The sequence below is a fragment of the Lampetra planeri genome, chromosome 4 (assembly GCF_965212315.1).
Source record: "Lampetra planeri chromosome 4, kcLamPlan1.2.h2, whole genome shotgun sequence".
NCBI classification, from domain to species: Eukaryota; Metazoa; Chordata; class Hyperoartia; order Petromyzontiformes; family Petromyzontidae; genus Lampetra; species Lampetra planeri.
In genome coordinates, this window is record NC_136110.1 from 8,444,458 (window position 1) to 8,461,872 (window position 17,415).

The following is a 17,415-nucleotide window of genomic DNA, read 5'->3' on the forward strand; positions in this document are numbered from 1 at the left end:
CCTCTTCACTTTGCTCTGAGTTTTCACGCTTTCTTTTATGGGTATCTGGTGGCAGCACAGACGACTCCTTGGATTTGGTCCTAAGGAGAAAAAAGAACCACATGAATGCTCAGGGTGACTGCAGACCATACCTGCCTGAGTGCATTTACAAAATAGCCTACCGAGTAATTCATATTTAGTTCCAACAGTGATTTCCTTCTGTTCAGCAAACTTGTTGTACGTAACTTTTGTGTTGCTCTTGTTAATCAAAAGCCCCACTTTGCAGCCTTCTTGGTCACGTAATTTAGTCAGCCAAGTTGTAGGGCCAGCTGTTTGGTAAAGAAATTAGCAGACCTCATTGTACTTATATTGTATTCCAAAATGAATATCTACGTGAGTATGAATCCTTGCAGTCATGAAAGCTTCAAATCTAGAATTCCAAAAGGAGACAAAACTAATGTGAAGGTTTACAGACTCATTGGCCTCTTATTGCATGTATACGAGTTAAAAGGTTAATAGAGAACTGAATAATAGACAAGGCAGAGACCAACCCACCATGCGAGGATGCTGTATTGAGATATTTTTCTACTATTGACTGGTATACATACTTCTAGATTTGAAGCTTTCGTGACTGCAAGGAATCATATTCTTAGGTTTTTTCGGTAAAGTCACGTAGGTAAAAACATCAAAATTAATTATGTTTTACCTACGTGACTTTACCGAAAAAACCTAAGAATATGGTATACATACGTATTACAAATCAGATTCAAGAAAAGACCAATGAATATGAAATATCATTATACCTATCTTTTGTCGACTACGAAAAGGCATTTTATTCAGTGAAAATATTAATTTCTTCAAACTTACATAAAACACTGCTTTAACGCAAACAAATGATCAAACTTATCAAAAGCATTTACCAAGATATAACGGCTACACCTAGACTGCATAGATAACATAACACAGTAGATATCAGGAGAAGTCTGGCAAGGAGATATGCCTTCAGCAATACTATTCACAGCAACAATAGAGGATATATTCCAAAAGCTAGGTTGGAGAAATAAAGGCATAAAGGTGAAAAAATTGCCCACCTCAGATTCACTGATAACATCACCATTATAATGGTAATAAATTACAATGATTAAAAACAATCCTAAACAGATATTTAAAAGCGGTAACATCAGAAAACCGTTTTATTTCGTATCATTAGACCATGCGAGTGCACAACTAGTTTCTTGATTTAACCTCACAATGTGTAACATTTTCCCACAAACACACGTTCTAAATGCTAAAAGATAGAAAAAAAATCACGTGGTTGTACGAATGTATCGGAAGCTCTGATGGAATGACTCAATGTTCGGTGAAGCCTCCACCAAAGGTGCCTTGTGCAACCAATGAATTTCATTGCAAAAAAACCCATACCTTTTTTTCCCTTCATTGTGGATTTTTAGAGCCATTTTCTTTTCCAGGGCCTTCAGCTCCTTAAGGGTCTCCTTCATTGTGCCCGTGTTCTGAGGCTCCCCCTGCGGCTTGGCATTTAAGGATGCTGCAGAATACAACCAGGACACAAGAACGGCTTAAAATTCAAATCTGTGATATAAAGCAGTGCTGGTAAAAAGCCTGCTCCGTACTAAATCATACAGTGGCAGGCAAACAAAAAAGTCGGGTTAACGGGTACGAGGTGTCGAGAACAATTTTACACGAGCATGCAGAAATGCCGACACTGCGGCATTTAATTTAAACTTCACAACGTGCGACGAAATGAGTTGACCCATGTTTTCCCCAATGTGGCATCAGAGAACACGAATCCTGATTTGATGCAATATTTAGAGAGGTTGTTTTATTTATTTTGTAACGGCACACTCCTGGGAGATGGAAAAAGGGTCACCAAAGAAATAACCTTTTGTACCTATGTGAAAAAGGACCCAAAAAACCGACAGAAACGTAATATGATGTGACAAATAGCATCCAAGAGAAATATTAACCGCTACGCTGCCCCGCATGTGATGCAGTCACAAACCATCATCTGGCTTTTTCTGTTTCAGCTTTTCTTTGTCCGTTACGGTCTTTTTGCGCTTCTCCTCCAGCCTCTCGCGGTTACGTTGTCTCTTCTTTAGCCGTTCTTCCTTATCCTTGGCCTGCACCGGTGTGTGTCACGTACACATGAATGGTTTATTCAAATGCAATTCTTTACACAGCATAAAAATGTAACTGCATGTTAAGACGCTGTACATAATAGTGCAACATGTCCATCAGAGGTATATAAAACATGTAAATAGCAGAGACATTTAGCCTTTCGCAGAGGAAGTCTTGAGCCTCAACTTGAACAGGGGCAGGGAAAAGAGAGCCAGGTAATGAGTTTGGAAATAGCATATTTGATCGATTTTGAGTTTGTGGGTGCGGGATTTGGGAAGGCCGTAGAGTAGGCAGTCAATTAACCAAGGAAAGAGTTGATGCAGGCAGGAGGAAAGTGGTTGCAGCAGTCGATGGGGCAAGGAATTGGCAGATGCAAGAGATTTTCCATCGGTGAAGGTAGCAGGCCCTGAAGAGCTAGGATACGTGGGAGCACACCTCGAGCTCGTTGTCGATGGCAACTCCCAAGATTTTGTAGACCCTTAGCCAGCGTGATGTATTAGAGTCCAGGAGGGGCACACTCCAAGGTGGAGACGTTGCCGACAGAAACACATTTTTTGCAAATGAGGAAGAATTGAGTTTTGGCAGCGTTTAGCTGGAAAAACTTTGAACTCATCCAGGATGAGACCGCATGTCATAAGCTTGGGTGAAAAAGAATCAATAGACGTTCACAACTGGGTGTCGTCAGCATGGAATTGGTAATTGGCATTGAAGCTGGAAATTATTTGGACTAAGTGGAAATAAATATATTGAGAAGAGCAGTGGGCTGAGGATGGATCCTTCTTGACACATCATATCCCAGGGGGATTTGAGCAAATGGAATACGTTTAAGAGGTAAGAGAAGAAACAGGTCACAAGTGTGCTGGAGACACCTTACATATCTATGGCGGCGTTAAAATGTTACAAGCAGTAGTTCGGTCTCGGAGATGGAGGAGTGAAAAGGATCCATTTTCATAGGAGAGTAGGTCACTGACCACATAGGACAGTATAACTAAAAAAGGTAAACTATACTATATACCAGGTAAAGCCCACTGAGTTGTTAGCTCTTTTTCAGAGGCAGCCTGGCCACAAATGATAGCTCAACGAAGTGGCTTTCATCATGTGGGAATTTATAGTAGCAGGCAAAGAATGTAAATGCAAGTTTCTAAATATAGAGGGAAAAACCAGAGGACCCGGAGATAAAATCCTCATGACCACAGGGAGAATATGCAAATTCCAAATATACAGGCGTGAGGGTTGGGACCGAACGCATGACCTCCTGCATACCACACGAGGGAGATAAGATCTTGCCCCAGCTGCACCCCAAAGGCAATGCAATAACGTCAATTTGAGAAGAGAATCCTCTGTAGAATGGCCTCAATCGATACCAGGTTGTACTGGATAAGGAAGACCATGAAGAGAGAGGTATTTGGAAAGGTGGGAAAATAAATATCCTTTATCATACGTCTCCCAAAAAAGACTTACGAATGTATGGAAATGTGCAGGAATAATGGAATACAACAAAGTAAAAAAACACTATTGGGAATGACAGGAGTAGCTGAGGGACAATGGAAGGAGGGTAGCTACATATTCCTGTAAAAGGTCCCCCCCATTCAGTGCGGATTAAGCTAGTGCGGGGCCTGTAGCATATGCTATAAAGGGGCCCTAAATAAAAAACACACAGAAATATTAAAATTTTAATTTTTTACCTACGTGACTTTACCAAAAAAACCTAAGAATATGAATCATTGCAGTCACGAAAGCTTCAAATCTAGAACAAAAATTACTTGCATAGTAAAGTAATTATATTTTTTTATTTGCTATACAGCCAGATAATACGACAAATCGCTAACATTAAACACCCAGTCGTTCATAAAAGTTGAAGGCAGTATACTACTAATGTAATAGAGCAAGTGCAGAATCATTGAAACGTAATTGATAGCTTGAAAGCATTTAGCGCGGGGCCCTTGAAAGTGCAGGGCCCGTAGCATATGCAGCTACTTTTGCTACGAGGATAATGCGGCACTGCCCCCATTTAAGTGATGCCTTGGGCTCGATCTGCTTACGATCTTCTGCCGACACTGCTCCACGGTGTTCTCGTCGTCCGAGTCGCTGTAATATCTGGAGTAGAGGAAGGGCTTGCGCACGTAGGAAGTGCGGGAAGCCTTCACCTGGATCACCTTCTTGTCCTCTTGTTTGTCCTTGACGTCTGATTGGTCAGATTCAACAAAGTTAGACAAGCACACCAAGAGCCGAGGCAGAGTTGAAGCAATGAAGGGTATATGAAGGAAAGCGAGTTCAATTAGTATCCTTATTCCAAGGGAAATGCAAAACAGCAAGGAACTCTTATGTAGATATGTGTGCCTAGGCTGTGTTCTGGTGCTGTCTGAAGTTTTGATACAAAATAAAATAAAAACCTTTCTGTTGAGGTCACGTACTTCCTTTTGGCAATTTACTGATGCCTCTCTCCCATTCATTTTATAAAGCAATGCGGTAACGTCTCTTTGACAGTGTCTGACCTTGAATTTAAAGTAAATTTTTATATGAATGAAGCTTTTGAAAATCGTGTCAAGAAGTCCAGGGCACTGCCTTGCTATGGGGCATGTAGCAATTCATGCCTCTACAATGAAATGACTTGCCACAATTCAGTCATGGATAAATGCATCGTCTCGCTCTTACACCCTCGTACGTAATGTTCTTCATTTGTTCTGTTTGAACAGTAATACTGTGGCGAGATGTTAACTACCTCGTCTGGTATACAAATGGTTGTGGGTTCGATCCTGACCCTGACGTCTGTATATTTGGAGTGTGCATGTTCTGCCTGTGATCGTGTATATATTTTTTTGGGTCCTACAGATTTTCCCTCCACATTTAGAAACATGCGTTTAAAGTATTTGGCTGCTATTCATTTCCATATTCATAAGCCATTTCTTTGAGCTATCATTTGTGGCCAGGTCACTTCTGAAAAAGAGCTAAAAAGCCCAGTGGGACTTACCTGGTAATATAAAAATAGCTAAAAATAGTTTATATGTAACGTGATTACTTGCATAAATTATAAATAATCCATTTTGCCCACACAATTTTATGCATGTGTCATAAACATAACAATCAAGAAGTCAATTATTTGTTACTGGTTTATTGAGTGCAAAATTACAAGATAGGATATTTTACTTTTGGGTTACAACTATAATACTTTTAAATACTTTGCCAACCCACTGCCGGACGAAAGCCTCCCCATGTTGTGTATGTAGATCATGGATTTGTTTGACCATTCATCAAAATGTGGGTCAGTGCATGTTGGTGAAAGAAGTGGGTGGCAGATCAGACTGGTTCAAATGTCACTTACCACTGATGTTAGACCCAGCTGGGAATAAAATTTAGGTCACCGGGTTCACAGTGAAGTGGTGGTATAATGAATACCACTGTATTCATCTATTCATGCCTGCAGGATATTTTTGCAACTGCTATGGCCCAATTGGGTAGCGTTGAGAACATTTTTGATTTGACGGACAAATTGATAACGTCAGTTCATGCCACACATCGCACCAATTTGCAATAAAAATGCAACACACGCCACCATCATTCTTCCTTTAAAAGGGGACAAAATAAAAGGTAACCAGGTTGCTCAAAGGTCAGAGCGCTGCACTGGCACTGCTAATATCTTGGATAAGAATCCAGGCAGCTGCCTGTAATTAAACAAGGTTATCAAGTAGAGTGAATTGATGTTTCCAGCCCAGTCACCAATAACACAGAAAAATAACATTTAATTTGGTTTTGAACTTAATTGGATTCATTACGGCTGCGAAAATATTAATTACAACATTGGTTTGAATGTCATGTGACAAGTATTACCCTCTAGTGCCCCCTTCTGTACAAATTAGCAGGGATCTCCAAGTAATTTTGCAATATCTACTTCCACGGTCACGAAGCATTGCCCTGCTCTGCGAGAGATCCAAATGAAGACTTTGCATCACGACGTGACATCTAAAGCGTAATTAGGATAAAATTGGGGGGGAAAACCCCATAGATAGTGGGTATAAAACACACACCTTCTTCATTTGCCTGGGACTCTTTGTTTTGGCCGGCATCGCTGTCCTCGCTGTCAAAGGAAGACAAGTCACTGGTGTGCACGGAGCTGACAGAGATGTCGCTCAGTTGCTCCAGGTCCGAGTCTTGAAGCGAGTACTCTAAACAAAAGTGACACACGGAAAAAGCAACTGAGCAAGCGGCTTGGAGTAATGACCAACAATTCAACTGCAAATCTGCATTCAGTCATATGGCTGGGTGGCAATGGATTTTTCGCGGTTGCCACAAAATATGAAGCTTGTGTTCTAACTCTGGTCAGGGGATGACTCAGTCTATCATTCCTTGAGGGACACTACAATGAGTACCACTTTGTGAGAAGACAAAAGTGATTGTCCTTTTGAGAGAATGGCTGCACCTTGGATATATGGCATTTCAGCACTCGCTCAGGGCTGTTGAGTTCTGCTACAAATATTTTCAGCAAGGAGAGACTTGTACATTAAATGTTATCTAATCATATGCAAGATTACCCTATAATTAGCTGAATGAGGGGCTCCCCATACTGTACAGATCATGGAGATTATTTGACCATATTTCACCATACTGGTCAGTGTGGGTTGCTGAAGGTAGAGACAATACATGTGCAGTTCGATGGATTTTGCTCTACTGCTCATAACCTAGCCCCGCATGTATGTTGAACTTCTTTCACACCGTACATAGCAAACCGTGCTAATCGGAGGTGCGGGGAAGGACAACAAACCAAACACCAAAAGCAGTTCAATATAGATTTAAAAGTGAAGCCAGTGGAGATATGCGCTATTAAATCTATATTGAAAACCCGTTGCCTCCACAGTGCTGGATTGTGCATGGTGTTCACTCATCCAAGCACTGACCAGGCTCAAGCCCGCTGAATTTCAAAAATGCGGCAGGATTGGGCACATTTCGGACGATTCGGTTAGTTACCCGATTTAAATGTAATCTTAATCACTATCCAGTAGCACGCTGTCACAGACAACATACCAAAGGTTTGAAAATCTATCTTGGGTTTAGGTAACAGATTCAACATGCCTTCATTCTCTTTCCAACAGGTGGGATTTAAGATAAAGCCAATGATAATGCACTTTAGATGTATCTATTTTCCGGTACACCATTTGCACTTCATATATTTTAATTTAACTGGGCGGTGGTGGTGCACGCCTGTAATCAAGCACTGTGGAGACAGCGAGGATTAGTGGATCACAAAAACTTGGTGAAACTCCCTTCCCGTGGTCACTGAAGTGCCATACCCTGGCTCACCACAAGAAAGCGATAAAGCAAATGTGGACTCCACCTGTTCCATCTGCATGGGACAGTGTTGCTCCCTCGCACGTGTGGGTTTTCTCCCACATTAAAACAATCATATTACCAAAACATATGGAGGACCGCAGCACTTGGGAGGGCGGAATTTGATGCTGGCTTACAATAGTTATAAAATGCTCTTAAATACTTGGCCACCGATTGCCACTTTGCAAACATATAGGCCGACTAATTTGTTAAATGAGACAAAGTTCAGTTTTTTGTTTACCCTGTGGTAAAAAAAAGATTAGTTCCGTACCTTTTTTAAGATTATCCTTTGCCAATGCTTTGATTGCTGAAATGTCTTTGCGAGAGTCTGATTTATCATCACTGCTTGCATCCGACTTCTCCGCTTTGAATTTAGAATCCTCAGACACGCCTGCCGCCTTCTTCCCAGCATCATCTTTTTTGAAATGCGATTTTTCCACTTTCTTGTCTTCTTTCTTCACAGATGCCTTTCGATCCATCCTCTCGTCTTTGGATTCCTTCCGAACCTACCCCACACAACAAAAGTAAATGAAAAAAAATATTACAATCCTTTAAGTTACGTATTTCTTTCACAGCTCTTAAGTTACACACACATATTAATGTGAAAAATTACCAAAAAATAAAAAATAAGCAATACTGAATACCATATATTAAATTCAGATATATTATGAATATTCTGTGCTTCCAATCACTCACCATACTGGGGCTTCTGTCAGCAAGCTTCTTGCTCTTCTTTGCATCTCTACTCAGCTCGGATGACACACACCTCTGCAGCGTGGGTGGTATATCTTTCGGTTTCACGTCCACGATCTCCTCCGTTGCGCCGTCCTTGCCATCTTCGGCAAAAAGGTGGTGCTCCTTTACGAGCAGAGGAGGTGCGGGGGACACTGAACGCATAAGTTTGCTGCTGTCCGCCGATTCTGCCCTCCTACTGGCCCTGACCGTGGAGCAACTTCCTTTGCTGCTTTCAGCAAAGGCTTTCGTAGGCGTAGACACACTGGTGCTTGCTTGTAGTTGATCCGATGCCTTTTCAGACGCCGCTGTTTTCAGAGGATCTGCGCTGGGTTTTAGAGGCGCAGCACTGGGGAGCGACGACACAGCCTGCTTCTCAGCCTTGCTGCTGTGTGACTGTTTACTCGATGCCGACGGCTGCAGTAGCAACGAAACGGGCAGATCACACATACCATCCTTCATCAGTTCGTCAATAATTTTTGAATGCATCAATTCATCCGGCGTCATTGGATTGGTCGTATTTTCTATAACATCTGCCTTGCTACTTTCTGGCAGGGGACTGGACACATCCGACGTGACTGGCGACTGAGAGTTGTTCTTTTCTGGCAAGGCTCCTTTGCTGGTGTCCGGCTGTTTGTAGGTGGGAGACGATACCGTTGTGGTGGCAGTGGCGGTTGAAGTTGCAGCTGGGTGCTTGGAGCTGCTTGAGCTGGTGCTGCTCATGGATGTAATAGAGTCAAGGATTGACTGTGCATCGCTGGCCAATCTGATGCTTGGAGTGGAGGTTGGTACATCTAAGAGATGGGAAACAATTAATTGTTACAGTTCTGAGGGACACATCGTATTTACTGCATTAAATTTGGCTTACAGACAATACCTAGAAAATAAACTCTGCCCTTTGCCAAAACACTGCTGGATGAATGCCTCATCACTGTGTATCAGTCACGAGGTTAGACTAACCATATCGCACCATGCTGGTCAGTGTGGGTTAGCAAAGGGTGCTCATGACCAATGCAAATATCACTCGCCACTGATACTGGCCGTGGCGAGGAATTACTCAGGTTACTGGGTTCATAGTAGAGTGCACAAAGTACAGAAGAAATAAATGCTGACTGGGATCACACCCAGTCACATTGATCTAGGTACCCTATCACAATTCTTAAGTTAAGAACCAAACCAGGTATGAATACTGGATGGCAAACTCATATACAGCTGTAGGACTGATGTGGACAGGAGAGTATTTGGTAAGGAAAAGCTTGATCCATATGAAAGGCTCCGCATGTACCTGTGATGGACTGTGGCACTTCCTGCGGTTTATCCAAGTCGCCTGGGCCATTCGAGGGTTGCCCTGTCTTTCCTTTTGGACCCGAAGAAACTCTGCCACCAATAAACTCAAGCACAGCACTCTCCACCTGTGGTCGAAATGTCTCATTGATCTTAGAATTCACCACCTGCTGCACAATCCGGTCCACACAGGCGGCCTTTAGGATGGTTGATCTGCCGAGTGGACACGCACAAAAACAAACATCCTATGTTTTTTTGCCTTATAACCTGTAGGGAAAAGTGTTGTTAACCAGCACCTGTTAAGGGTGAGTAGGTAGTGTAACAAAGGTCGTGGAAGCGACTTCTGGAATCCGGTCTTTATTTGTCTTTCGTTCACAACACTCCTTCACGCTGCTGACAGACAGCGTGAGAGGGAGAGAGAGAGACACGCGCGGCCACGTGGCAGCCTGGACCCCGCTCCAGCGTGGCCTCACCCTCCGTTCGTTCCAGATCTGACCACGTGTTGTCCGTCTCCACCGCTTTTAATACCCGGGTCACGTGGTACCTTTCCACCAATCCTGGTTAACCTCTATGGAATCTTCTAGACTCCATCGTACGTTCCCAGGACCGCGCCCCTGACTCGTCCCCCCATTGGCTGTGGCTAAAGCCAGCAGATCCAATCCTCTACTTACAGATGTCACCTTCCCATTACGTCAGGGCCACGCCCCTAGACTTCCCCCCATTGGCTATGGGCCTGGACCGGTAGAGCCAATCATCGTAACGAGGTGTGATCCATCAGCAACCCGGATATATCCTCACATTACAGTAGTATGGCCAGCAGCATGCTTGGTCACCCCAATCAATGTTGATATTGACACACCACACCAGCGACTCATTTAATGGAGTATCAACTTTGGGGAGGGCCAGGACAGATTTCTATACCACTTCCCACTGAAGTTTTCCAAGGTCTAGAGTCAAATTATATTGTTGGGTCTTTCGGCAAAGTCATGTAGATAGGTTCAAAGAATATAACAAAAAACTACGACGTTTCGATCGCAACGCAAGCAGTCGTCTTCAGGAAAAGGGGGGTTTATAAGGGTTTGAAATGGGCGTAGGCCAAATTTCAGCAGCCAATGATAAAGTGTTCGGCAGCAAGCGCAAGTTTGAAATGGGCGTAAAGCTCAACTAACATCAGAAGGTGGTAGGATGGGAACATCATAGCCAATTATGACTGAAACTGGTTGATAACGTCCTTCCATTGATTGCTCAGTATGTACCCATCTTCTCGGTTGAAATTGTGTTTGTGTATATATATGGATGGCTTCATGAAGGAATCTTTCATCTTCTTGGTTCTTTCGGTAAAGTCACGTAGAAGGGAAGTAATAAAATAATAAAAATAAAACATAATAAAACAATTCTCACGACGTTTCGGCCACAACGCAAGCAGCCGTCCTCAGGAGAAGAATGAGAACATTATCAAGCTAGGAGCTTATATAGGTGTAAGGACGGCTGCTTGCGTTGTGGCCTGAGGACGGCTGCTTGCGTTGTGGCCGAAACGTCGTGAGAATTGTTTTATTATGTTTTATTTTTATTATTTTATTACTTCCCTTCTACGTGACTTTACCGAAAGAACCAAGAAGATGAATCCCTGCAGTCACGAAAGCTTTAAATCGAAGGAATCTTTGTTGATATCCAGTGGGCTTGCAAAGTAACTTCGTCTTAGAGAAATACATTTCGTGTGAGCCCACCGCATTAAACCAATGATCAGCCACGGCCGCGGTATTGGCCCTACCGTGTTTCAGATCTGCCTCATGTTCACGAACATGGTCCGAGACATGTCTCTTAGTTTCACCAATGTAACAACTGCCGCAGACACAGCTTAGTCTGTAGATGCCGGGGTACTGCATGTCAGGGATCACATCCTTCACAGATGGGATCCGATCACGAATTTTATGTACTGTGTTAAATCGAGCCTGGATCTTGTGTTTGCTCATGATTTTGGAAATATTTTTAGTGGCCCCTGCTATGTATGGCAAGGCGATGGTTTTGATTGGGTCCTCAGATGGTTCTTTCCCAACGGTTGGGGTGATAGCTTTACGGATTGTGTAGCCTGAATATCCATTCATCCTTAGGGCTTGGAGTACGTGTTCCAGTTCACTGGCTAGGTGATGACAGTCGGAAATACATCGAGCTCTATGGTGTAGCGTTTTGATGAGGGAATTCTTCTGGGGTGGATGGTGGTGGGAGTCAGGTTTTAGGTAGGCATCCGTATGGGTGGCTTTCCTATAGACAGTGTCCCATTGAGCCATCTGGTCTCCTTTCGATTAAAACGTCCAAGAATGGTAGCTTGCCATCATTTTCACCTCCATGGTGAATTTGATGGCTGGGTGTATGGAATCGATGTGGCTGAAGAATTGTTTCAAGAGCTGGTCGGCCATGTGACCAGATGACGAACGTGTCATCTACGTAACTCTTCCACAAGGACGGACGTAGAGTGGATGCCTGGATGGCATCTGTCTCAAATGTTTCCATGAAAACATTGGTTACAACTGGAGATAAGGGAGAACCCATTGGGGAACCTTCAACTTGTTTGTAGAATGTTCCATTCCAGGTGAAGTGTTGGTGAGGCAGTGTCTCACCAGGGCCGGTACATCAGCATTCAATCCTTGTTGGACCAAATCTTCAATGATTGCAATTGTGTCAAGCACAGGAACTTTGGTAAACAAAGAGACCACATCGAAACTAACAAGCAAATCACCTGGAGATAGTGAGATGTCCTTAATTAACGATACCAAGTGAGCCGAGTTGAGTACAGCGGAGGTGTTCTTACCAGTGAATGGTTGTAAGGTCTCACAGAAATCGGGCCTGTTTGTAGGTGGGTGAGTCAATGGTGGAGACAATAGGATGAAGGGGTGTCCATTCTTTATAGATTTTTGGTAAGCCATACAATCTGGGTGGTCTAGCAGCAGAGGGTTTTAAGGAAAACCGCTTGGTTGGTTCGATCAAATATGTCGAATCGGTGATATTGTTGGTTTTCGTAACGAGGCGGTTGATGGGATCTCTTTTAATTTTGGTATAGCAACCATCATTAAGTAGGTCCTGAATTGTGTTATTGTATGTGGTTTTGTCCATGATAAATGTGGCATTGCCCTTGTCGGCTGAGAGGATGACGATGTCATCTCTCCTTTTAAATTGCGAAAGCTCAAAGTGCTCATCTTTACTGATGTTGCTAATAGGTGTCTTAGCGTTTTAGAGGATTGCAGCAATTTCCGGTCTAGAGTCAAACCTAATTCTCACGGAGATCATAGTGAAGTGTGTGAACAAATGTGCTGCCACTCATCATACACACACACAAGAAAACAGAGTTGTTGAAAAAAATATCTCTAGCAAAATATACAGCTCAGAAAATATTTTGCATGGTAGCATAGGTGAAGCAATTCAAATATGTTTTTCTGCCAGATCAGAGGAGCCAACTTGACTATAGCATTCAGCTGTAAAGGATTCAGGTAGTTTTGAGTCAATAATCTTCCATTAAGCAGGGCTTTAAAAAATGAATTGAAAATCAGTGACCGTTTCTTCACCAAAAGGCGAAAAAACCAAGTGCTTAGCTGCGTTAGCAGTAGCCAAGGAGATGAATGTTGAATCAAGAAAAACTCCACTCAGATCAGTACTTGGCACAATGAGTGGATGAGGACAGGGCAGTGTGATGCCATCGACAGTGAACGGCCTATTGTGCTGTACGCAACTAAGTCAGACTGTCTTTTAAATGTTTTTTAAAAGCCACAATGGATGCCAATCATGGGCAAGACGAAGTGAAGACCACTCTAATTTTAGCTGTTATGGAGCAAAGAACTGGAAAATACTCCGATCCAGCTTTCATAGTGGATTCACATGACTGCCACTGCTGCTAAATCCATTTGCACTTAACCTCATTTGCGATGAGTCTGGCGCTATTCCGCAAAGAAAAATCAAATAGTTTTTCCATCCACTCGCAATGGTTCAAACTCCTATTGGGAGCCATGAGTGCACAAACTAAAGCAATTTAGCCAATTTTACTGTAAAGAAGTACCTTTATGGGAAATGCAAATTTTTATTTTTTTATTTTTACAATGGTCTCTTACGCCCCAAACTTAATTCTGGCTTCGTATTCTCCCAATATGACCTAAATTAAAGTGGTGTTATGCTGTATAGTACACATATATACAAGGCATGCATCTATAACTAAAAACTTACAGCATTTATTTTCATGGAGAGCAACAAATAATGCAAACACATCACCTGTAAGCGATATACAAAAACTGGCAACTGCATAAGGATGGCATACTCACTGGAGAATCGTTTGACGAAGGCTGTTTCTCAGTTGACTTTTGTTTAAAGAAGGACTCCATTTGATACCTGCCAGGTGGTTTGAAACAAAATTTTCCAACCTTTGCCGCAAATTTTGATACGTAGACTGCAAAATCAAAAGACAAATATTAATGCATTGTTCATTACTACAAATGGACCGATAAACATTGTGAGAGTGAACACACAATCCAAGCCGGGTCACAACAAAACCACGAGTGATACCAAGCTGCTGTTTGCCAGGTCTCCTTTGCCAAAGTGATGTAGCATTTCAGAAGTGGCTCAACCCGTTTCATTTAATACGGACGATTAAATATACCGAAACTCCCAATATGTGCAGTGGAGGATGCCATTCGCAAATCGTGCTAACCGTATTTATCTTACCTGCGCGGTGACTCGCAAATAAATGTGGATAACAGGAGCAACTTTCCGCTACATCCGGCTGACTCCTCTGGTCTGCAGAACGATCGCAGATAAGAGGTGAACATTTGGGGGGATCGCTTCCAAATGCCACGGCTTTGTGGATAAGTGCCAATAGGAGGATTTTCCACTCAAAAAGAGAAATCTGCTGAATGGCCCCGTACAATTGAAGTCGAAGTGTGGTGTGCTGCATGATGATCGTCACAACCATCATCACCTTTACCAATATTACTACCCATCACCAGCATCAGCGCCCTATTCATCATTCCCGTTACTACCATCTTCATCATCATCCTCGATTATCTATCCCGTGCTGGATGAAGGCGTCCCTGTGTCATCCTTCACGGTCTAGCGATGCTACAATCCATCTCCATCTATCACTTATCTCAACGCGAATCTCACGCAGCGCCAGGGAACCAAGGCCATGCCCGGTGCACTTGAGCTCAGTGGGTCCATTGCCCAGCAACAACAAAAATCAATGGTACAACTATTACTCCGTCATTATCAATTCATCATAGTCGCCATCATCATCTTCATAAATTTATCATCAACATACATTTAGTCATACGAATCAATTGATCATCAATGGATCGATTATGACCAATCATCATGCACCGTTGTGCGAGATGGCAAATAATAAAAACAGGATTTTTTTCTTTCCGCGATGACTCCTCTAATCCGCGAAATCGCTCCGGACAAACGAGTCGCGAATGGGCCCGAGTCCACAGCGAGTTTAAACTGCTAAGTCTGTAGCGTTGGGTCTATCGCGAGTCGGTATCCGTGGTGTGGTGAGTGTGGTGTGGTGAGTGTGTAGTGTGGTGAGTGTAGTGTGGTGAGTGTGGTGTGGTGAGTGTGGTGTGGTGAGTGAGTGTGGTGAGTGTAGTGAGTGTGGTATGGTGAGTGTGGTGAGTGTGGCGAGTGTAGTGTGGTGAGTGTGGTGAGTGTGGTGAGTGTAGTGTGGTGAGTGTGGTGAGTGTGGTGTGGGGAGTGTGGTGAGTGTGGTGTGGTGAGTGTGGTCAGTGTGGTGAGTGAGTGTGGTGAGTGTAGTGTAGTGAGTGTGGTGAGTGTAGGGTGGTGAGTGTGGTGAGTGTAGGGTGGTGAGTGTGTTGTGGTCAGTGTGGGGAGTGTGGTCAGTGTGGTGAGTGAGTGTGGTGAGTGTAGTGTGGTGAGTGTGGTGAGTGTAGGGTGGTGAGTGTGTTGTGGTTAGGGTGGTGAGTGTGTTGTGGTCAGTGTGGAGAGTGTGGTGTGGTGAGTGTGGTGTGATGAGTGTGGTATGGTCAGTGTAGTGTGGTGAGTGTGGTGTGGTGAGTGTGGTGTGGTGATTGTGGTGTGTGTGGTGTGGCGAGTGAGTGTGGTGTGGCGAGTGAGTGTGGTGTAGGGAGTGTTGTGAGTGTGTGGTGTTGTGTGTGGTGTTGAGTGTGGTGAGTGTGCCAAGTGTGGTGAGTGGAGTGTGGTGAGTGTGGTGAGTGAGTGTGGTGAGCTGAGTGTGGTGAGTGTGGTGAGTGTGGTGAGTGTAGTGAGTGTGGGGAGTGTGGGGAGTGTGTGGTGTTGTGTGGTGTTGAGTGTGGTGAGTGTGCCGAGTGTGGTGCGTGGAGTGTGGTGAGTGTGGTGTGGTGAGTGTGGTGAGTGAGTGTGGTGAGCTGAGTGTGGTCAGTGTGGGGTGGTGAGTGTAGTGAGTGAGTGTGGTGTGGTGAGTGAGTGAGTGTGGTGTGGTGAGTGTGGTGAGTGTGGGGAGTGTGGTGAGTGTAGTGTGGTGAGCTGAGTGTGGTGAGTGTGGTGAGTGTGGGGAGTGTGGTGAGTGTAGTGTGGTGTGGTGAGTGTGGTGAGCTGAGTGTGGTGAGCTGAGTGTGGTGAGCTGAGTGTGGTGAGCTGAGTGTGGTGAGCTGAGTGTGGTGAGCTGAGTGTGGTGAGCTGAGTGTGGTGAGCTGAGTGTGGTGAGCTGAGTGTGGTGAGCTGAGTGTGGTGAGTGAGCTGAGTGTGGTGAGTGTGGTGAGTGAGCTGAGTGAGCTGAGTGTGGTGAGTGTGGTGAGTGTGTGAGGCTGTAGTTGAGGCCTTGCCTTCGTGTCAATGTCGGCCAAGCAGTCGCGACGGAACTGATCGAACATTCCCTGCGACTTGAGGTGACCCACGATGTTCGACACCAGCTTGGGGTCGCCCGGAGGTAGGTTCGAAGCCATGGCCGCGCGTTCGCGAGCGCCTTAATGAGTTTAATTTAATTGTTTCGTGGTTTTTTTTGTTATAAATTCGAGGGTACGGACGAGCTAAGGCTGCATTTGTCGCTTACTTGGCGATCGCGTGGAGGCCCTAGGAGCACGATTCGGATCCCGCGCGATTCGCGGTGAACGGCGCTTCGCCTGCGCATTCACCAGCGCGCAGATTCGCGCGGAGTAACGAATTTATTTTTTATTTAAATGTAAACGCGCTTATTTATATCGACAGCCACACAACTGAGCCTCGTGACTCTCTCTTTTTTGCAGGAGGGTCTTGGCCGCTACGTAGCGGTTTTTTTTCTTAAATTTTAGGATGTTTTCAGACGATTAATGATGATTTGCAAAGAAACCCACGCCTTGCGAGATGGGGCACAACACTCTATGACCGCCGTATAGATGGGAACAGATGGCGATTAGTCCACTTGCTTGAACCGCCTTCTCCCGATTCACCAATCATTTGCTGGATTACAGGCATGCACCACCAACCAACTTCCCAGCAATGACAAATTATTGCATTCCTTAGTCGGTATTTTTGTTGTGTCGTATACCCTCCGCCACCCCGACGCAGCCACTGTTAAGAGTTGGCACGTGAACGCACGTGGCCAATTTGTTCTTGAATCGTTGCCTCACTTGATGCAGCTAATTCGGCTGTGACGGTCCCACCTGATGACGGAGACTTGTGTTGCCTCCGAAACGTCGTGATTTTTTATTTATTTATTTTTTATTTTCATTAATTTTGATGTTTTACCTACGTGACTTTACCGAAAAAACCTAAGAATATGATGCCTTGCAGTCACGAAAGCTTCAAATCTAGAATCAATTTGTTACCGCTTCAGCAGCACCGCCGCCGATATTGTTTGAGGACGACCCACAACACATTGAACAATTTGGCGATGCTGCTACCGCTGCGGTGTTGGCAGTACTGTAACAAGCACAATTAATACTGGTAGCAACCTCCTGGTTACACCAGCCCACAGGGGATTATTGTGTCCGTCCGTCGTGCAGGGAG

At 44.1% G+C, this 17,415-nt stretch overlaps 1 protein-coding gene across 3 annotated transcripts in view; it reads right to left on the minus strand.

Moving 5' to 3' along the window:
- The window catches only part of LOC144717664 (uncharacterized), a 30,997-nt gene extending 14,475 nt beyond the window's left edge, over positions 1-16,522 (minus strand). For all 3 annotated transcript variants that reach the window (XM_078593201.1, XM_078593200.1, XM_078593202.1), the window contains exons 1-10: positions 16,254-16,522; positions 13,761-13,885; positions 9,455-9,666; positions 8,134-8,963; positions 7,709-7,943; positions 6,141-6,278; positions 4,158-4,300; positions 2,000-2,117; positions 1,402-1,525; positions 2-80 (exon numbers count right to left, since the gene is read on the minus strand). In XM_078593201.1, coding sequence (XP_078449327.1) covers positions 2-80; positions 1,402-1,525; positions 2,000-2,117; positions 4,158-4,300; positions 6,141-6,278; positions 7,709-7,943; positions 8,134-8,963; positions 9,455-9,666; positions 13,761-13,885; positions 16,254-16,373 — 2,124 coding nt within the window. In that variant the 5' untranslated portion in view covers positions 16,374-16,522. The remainder of the gene's footprint in view (position 1; positions 81-1,401; positions 1,526-1,999; positions 2,118-4,157; positions 4,301-6,140; positions 6,279-7,708; positions 7,944-8,133; positions 8,964-9,454; positions 9,667-13,760; positions 13,886-16,253) is intronic.
- Between the last annotated feature and the right edge of the window lie 893 nt (positions 16,523-17,415).